The sequence below is a fragment of the Oncorhynchus nerka genome, linkage group LG13, assembly GCF_034236695.1.
Source record: "Oncorhynchus nerka isolate Pitt River linkage group LG13, Oner_Uvic_2.0, whole genome shotgun sequence".
NCBI lineage: Eukaryota > Metazoa > Chordata > Actinopteri > Salmoniformes > Salmonidae > Oncorhynchus > Oncorhynchus nerka.
This window is the reverse complement of record NC_088408.1, coordinates 47,901,412-47,907,666: the sequence shown is the minus strand read 5'-3', so window position 1 is coordinate 47,907,666 and position 6,255 is coordinate 47,901,412. Positions and strand designations below refer to the sequence as shown.

At 40.5% G+C, this 6,255-nt stretch overlaps 1 protein-coding gene across 7 annotated transcripts in view; it reads right to left on the bottom strand.

Annotated features, from left to right (window-relative positions):
- LOC115139605 (sorting nexin-14-like) overlaps positions 1-6,255 on the bottom strand; it is a 35,214-nt gene that overhangs the window by 2,269 nt on the left and 26,690 nt on the right. For 5 of the 7 annotated variants that reach the window (XM_029677165.2, XM_029677172.2, XM_029677163.2 and 2 more), the window contains 8 exons: positions 5,600-5,729; positions 5,125-5,299; positions 3,470-3,565; positions 3,211-3,311; positions 2,872-2,983; positions 2,541-2,581; positions 2,214-2,333; positions 145-268 (listed from right to left, as the gene is read on the bottom strand). In XM_029677165.2, the coding sequence (XP_029533025.2) occupies positions 145-268; positions 2,214-2,333; positions 2,541-2,581; positions 2,872-2,983; positions 3,211-3,311; positions 3,470-3,565; positions 5,125-5,299; positions 5,600-5,729 (899 nt within the window). The remainder of the gene's footprint in view (positions 1-144; positions 269-2,213; positions 2,334-2,540; positions 2,582-2,871; positions 2,984-3,210; positions 3,312-3,469; positions 3,566-5,124; positions 5,300-5,599; positions 5,730-6,255) is intronic. The other 2 variants (XM_029677167.2, XM_029677169.2) reach the window with 1 other exon arrangement.

Here is a 6,255-nt window from a genome sequence, read left to right as displayed (position 1 = left end):
GGAAATACTAAAACCCTCCATATTCTTTCACTAGATTCACTTCTAATGACAGCCGTATTATGCTCAAGATATTTGTGTGACTACCATATTTCAAATCATGGTTCAGTCACGGGACTACTTCTTCCCTGGTGCCTGGTCACTTACCCATGAACATCATGTAGTCATACATCCCTTCCACTGAGATCACCTCCATAAAGCAGTTTCGGTTGTGTTTCTTCTCCAGGCCCTCGGGCAGGTTAGCGTTGTTTTTGTACAGGTCAGTGAATAGCTAGGGAGATAGAAATCTTTTATATTGACGAGAAATGGACTACAAAACACACAACTCAGCCTTTCAAGGAAGTTCAGAGTGAGTCAAACCACACAGTTAACACAGTCTGCCACACTTACTTAATCATTTAAATCTGAGATTACACATGCAACATTTCCATGGAATATGTTTTTTCAAAAGTGCTAAACTCTGGAATGACCGGAACATTCTCTCATTACGGTTAGTGGAAGGAACATGCAAATATTTATCATTGTGACTGAAATGAGCACATCCTGTCAAAGAGCAGGGCTAAGGAGTATTTGACACTGACAAAAACACTTTTTTTTTTTTTTCAAACGGAAGATAGTCAAATATTTGGTTCCAGCATTCACCGTGGGGTCATTTGTAAAAACACCTGAGAGTTACGAGGAATGGTTTTAATTTATTAGTTGGGGTCAAGGCCAATGCTCCTTCAAATGTTTTGTGTCACTGAACAAGTTTCAGGCCTGCTGAGCACAAGCTTCTACGTTGTGAAAATGCAGTGCAACTTCCAGCGGTCGTTTACTGTGAACACAGGCTGTACCCACTTTAAGTTAGTTTCAGACAGAGGTCAAGTAGGCTACTGTGGCTATTTGATCATAATGTAGGCCTACCAGAAGGGCCTACCATCAAAAACAACAGAAAATGCATCCCATAACATTTTAACACAGAAATAGCTGTTCTATCATTCAGCCTACAGTAGCAGGCAATGTTTGGTGTTCAATGTAGGACCACATTCCAGGAGCCTCTTGGGAAAAAAAACCTGTAGGCCTTGACATAAACCTGTTTATGCAGTTGTCCTTTTGTTAAGGGAATTTTGATCAATAATGACTAATTATGTATACATTTCAATCAGGACTGACTAATCAGAATACTATTATGTTACTGTATATGTACTAATCAGAATACTATTATGTTACTGTATATGTATGAATTTTCTTTTTAATCTTAGTACTGAATATAATGTGTGCAAATATAATCAAGAATTAGAACAATGACTGTCTGTACCATGGTAGAAATGAATGAACTCATAGCCTGACTGGCTAGAATGCTTATCTACACCAGCTGTCCTAAGTTCAAGTCATATATCATCTTAATAGGGAAGACGATGTGAGAATCATACAGCCTTTGTATTAGAGCGGAGATGTCACGGGTTGGTACTGAAACTAATGACGTCATTTTCAGTTTATAACCTGTGGTAAAATGTGTAAGGAGGAGTACTCTCGTGAATAATATCTGCTGTTTGACTTTAAGACTGGGCTCTGTCCATTACTATAAAATAAGGGTCTTACAAATCCTTATGAATTGACAGTGTTTAATTTTAATTGGGTGTTAAAACAGAGCAATTTAATTCCTGCAACACCTTTAGACAAGGAAGGTGACTGAAAATTAAACCACTTTACAAATTAAAATTTATTCTTGTTCCCATAATTATAGAGAATCAGAAATATTATGCTACCCTCTGCCTATTGGCTACTTAGCCGGTCTCAAAATACAACACTGCCCCTTTAAGACAAGAAAAAGCTCTTTACCCTACTCACTTTTCAAAGATGCTCTTGTAGGAAGCAATCACTCCCCCATTGCGGACTACAAATTATCTAGGCTAATAACTCCCTAACTAGCAAAGGATATGAACAAATGGGCACGTGGCTACATGCAGAGCTCGCTTTGTTCTCAAAACAAGACTTAGAGGGAACATTGGTCAAAGTTGTCCACTGAAGCAGGACACATCCCTAGATATATCTGAGATTGATGGGAGGGATGTATACAACCAGTGTTCACTGTGAAGTGTGTACGTGGTCCCAGGGCAAATGGGGAGCTTTGCACAGTAAGTGTAAAGGTAAAACTAGGGAATTTGGGGAAAATGTGACCCTATTATAGGCTTTTTTTTAGGTTACTTTGGGGAATTGTGCAACCCTAGCCTCACCTTCTTGTTCTTCTCAGCAGTAGGGCTGAGCATGGTCATCTCTGGTCTGCTAGGTTTGGCTTTGGGAGATTCACAGGAGTTGAAGAAGGACTGGATGAAGGGCTCCAGGTTCTGTCCTTTCTGGCAGGCAGAGATGCAGAGGAAAACAAAGAGAGAACATTGTGAATAATATCAGTCGACTGAGCCGGAATATTGTCTGATCATATCTACTTCCTTTTCCAGTTAAATTGAGTCTCAGAGATTAACTATGACATTGATATATTGGTATTGGCCAGAACCCCAAGAGATATTCTACTATTAAAAGCACGTTGGAAAAATGCCTCTTACCTCTTTAATAATTTTTCCAGGGACAGACCTGAATATTTTACCTGAGAAGGAATAAAATCAATCAACACAGATCCACATGGCGCTACATAGCTAATCAATGATGAACTTCTCATGTATTTTACCATGGCATTTTTAGTCCTATAAATTCTGTATGAACGCATGGTCAAAAGTAGTGCACTATATAGAGGATAGGGTGGCATTTGGGACACAGAACATGTACTTCTCCAGGGCATCTTTAGCCCTCCTCGTGTTATAATGTATGAATATGTTAGAAAATGCTCCATAGATGTTAATGATGTACTGTATGAATGTGTTAGAAAATGCTCCATACCGAGGTTGACATCAGGCAACATCTTGTCCATGAACTGAGACTCCATGCTGTGAGGCGATAGGAAGTCTGCCAACAACTGACTGTTACTTAGCTCTGGGTGCTGCATCAGTCTCTGTTCCCAACACACGCACATAAAGGCATGGATGCAGGCACGGATGCACGCATAGATGCGCACACACACATACAATACAAATATGCATATGCACACACGCACAGGACTCACCAAAAGCGAGAGATGACGATATATTAGAGTAATTTGATTGTTTGTTGTTTTTTTAAGCCTTGAATGCACTACAGTTACTTCACACTATGCAGAGGAACAGGCCTATGAATCATTACCTGCAAATATTCCTCAAATTCTTCCCTTTTGGATGACAAGAACTCACAGTTCTTTGGTCCAATAATTCTTTTGGAGGGAAGCTGTGCATCTGCAAATGAGCCTGTGCAAAAGTGAACAAGGTCAATTTACTAGTGACATTTACAGTGTCAAAAAAGGAAACAAAAGTTCTGTCTGAATCCACCAGCCACAGGACTGAAATGAAGCCAAAAGGGTATACTTCCTCTTAAAATGTGTGAGAAAGTATAAATGACATCTTACCATGGAACTCTGTGAGTTTATTTTCTAGAACGTAGAATTCCATGTATCTTCTGAAGATGGACCAGTTCTCCGTTTCTTGCCACACTGAGAAAACCGCTCAAGAATCAACAGAATTGAAAACCAACATCAATACTGCAGTTTTATATTTCCCAATCCCCACTGTCATAATTCATCAAATGTATGGCTGCTTCCCAAATGGCACTTCATTCCCTACATAGTAGGTAGGCCGATATATAGAATTCATTAGATTGATTTGAATTTATGTTTTCGCGCGATGTTCCAAATGCTTGTATCGCAACAATCAAAAGTACGTTTTTCCCCTGTCTTTATGAGTGTTTTTGTATTTTTGGTCTCATCTCTTTCGCTCCTTCTGTGCACCTTCTCACTCGCACACAGACACTAAGTCCCTCCCCATGCCACTCACAACAATGACAAACGATAACTTCTTGCTCTCTGACAACAAGCAGTCTAAACTTGCTATTTGCATTTGAGGTTTGGGTGAACAGAATCGGTCATATGGACACCGAAATACTTAAGACATTATTTTTCTGTAATAGAGGAGAACGATACTCTTTTTATATGTCTCAACTCCCAACATTCATAACATGGATGGATTCAAAGACCTCACTGTCTTGCCAGGAGGGTGCAGGGTGTTCTAGAGTTCTGGTAGACATGTTTTGCTGAAGTATTTACAGCTCAGGATCTCATATCTTGGGTATAGAGTTCGAATCAACTTTCTGAAACAGTCTTTCTCCACAGTTTGATTTGTTTCCATGTCTTTCGCTATGTGATACGTAATTGCATTCGTTATTTCATTCCGCTTCTTGTCATACGGATTACCACTAATGATTGGTGCGTTGAGTGATAGCTGAGTGCGGGTCTGGCTTGAAGATGTCTTGAGACTTGTTCTGCTGCTCCGGGGGTTTGTTGCACGCATTCTGGTAGATTCTTCATATTCGCGCACATTTCAGATGGTGAAAAAGATTGTGCTTGCCAAAGGTGGAAACACCAGCAATGAGTCTACCCAACTTACACAATACTATTTGTTGGTTGAGGTCCAATATCTGAAAGCCAAACCAGTTCCAGTCGTCCTGAAAATCAACCTCAATAGTGTCATTTTCCTCATCTTCAGTCATCCTCAATTCTTGCTTACACTTTTGCGCTTGTGTTTCGGACACTTTTGCTAACGAAAGGAGTTTACTTCACTAAATGTTTGCTTGCATGTTTCTTTTGTTGACTTTGATTGATAGGCAGATTGCGTGTAACGTCCATGCTCCTACTTTTTTTCTTTGCAAAAAAAAAAAAAAAGCTATGTAAAAGATAAAACTATTTGAACTAGCCCACTAAGCTGTATCACTCGACTGAAATTTTGAACAAAACAAAAACGCCTTATTTCATACATTTATTAATTTAATTAAATATGGCAAAATCCACATCATGGCACAACATCATACCAGTATTCACATTCATACCAGTACACCACCCAACCCCAATATATCTTGAATCACTCATAACTATTTTTAGGCCATATCCCCCAGCCCTACTACATAGTGCCCTACTTTTGACCAGGACTCTCTGATCAAAAGTAGTGCATTATGTTGGTAACAGGGTGCCATTTGGGACTAACTCATAAACACCTCTGGTCGTGCCCTCACCTTCCTTCCTGTCGTTGCGTTCCACTTCGATACAGAACACAGGGACTCTCTCCCTATTGAGCTCATCAACGTAGGGGATGGTGATGCTCCAGGCTGACAGGTTCCTCAGGACTCCTGGAGTACTGCTAGCCTCCACTGGGGTGTTATCCTCCACCACCATTGTGGCCTCCTCAATCTGCAACACATGGGAGGTGTGGGACCACAGTTGAACTAAGCTCATGAGGCACTTATAAGTTATATTCTTTTAGAATCAAAGAATTTACATAAGTAAAAAATATATATATATGCACCAATAGCGTCCCTTTAAATTGTACTAAGCCAAAAAAATATACCCTTTGGTGATAAACATGAAAACCACCTATTCATATACAGATAGTGGAGGATGAGGAAGTGATATTGGTTTCTCTTTTGGTGTCCGTTTTAAATTATTGCACTATATCAGGAATAGAGTGCCATTTGGAGGGGAAGCGCTCACCGCTTCATCTTCAGCGTTGACCATGGCGTACGGCAGCATAGTCCCCTCCATGGTAGTGCTTTTGAAGACACCTTTGATTTTACTGCCGATCCTGCTTATCCCGAAGGACTCCCCTCGTTTTGAGATATTCCTTCACAGGCACAAACAAAAACATAAAGTCGGAAAGGGAGCTGTGAGCGACTGCATGTGTTCCTGCCAACAGTTGAGGCCACTTATGCAAACGTCTGATGTTAATGCAGTCTTGCCTCATGTCAAAATGCCATGCTGATTTCCATATCCGAACAACACACAACGAGAGAACACATGAAACGCTGCACATTCAACTAACGGACAGACGAAAACAGATGAGAGGTACTTTGAAGTTGTGTATTAAAGGAGTACATGCTTACAGACTAAGGCTCAAAGCTAGCCACACACAAAGCATCCTCCATTCAAGCACTCGCATCTTTGTATTAGAGGTCGAGCGATTAATCGGAATGGCCGATTAATTAGGGCCAATTTCAAGTTTTCAGGAAACTGCGCCAGGAATGAGCCGGCCTAGGAACGGTGGGTTAACTGCCTGTTCAGGGGCAGAACGACAGATTTTCACCTTGTCAACTTGGGGGATTCAATCTTGCAACCTTACAGTTGAACTAGTCCAACGCTCTAACCACCTA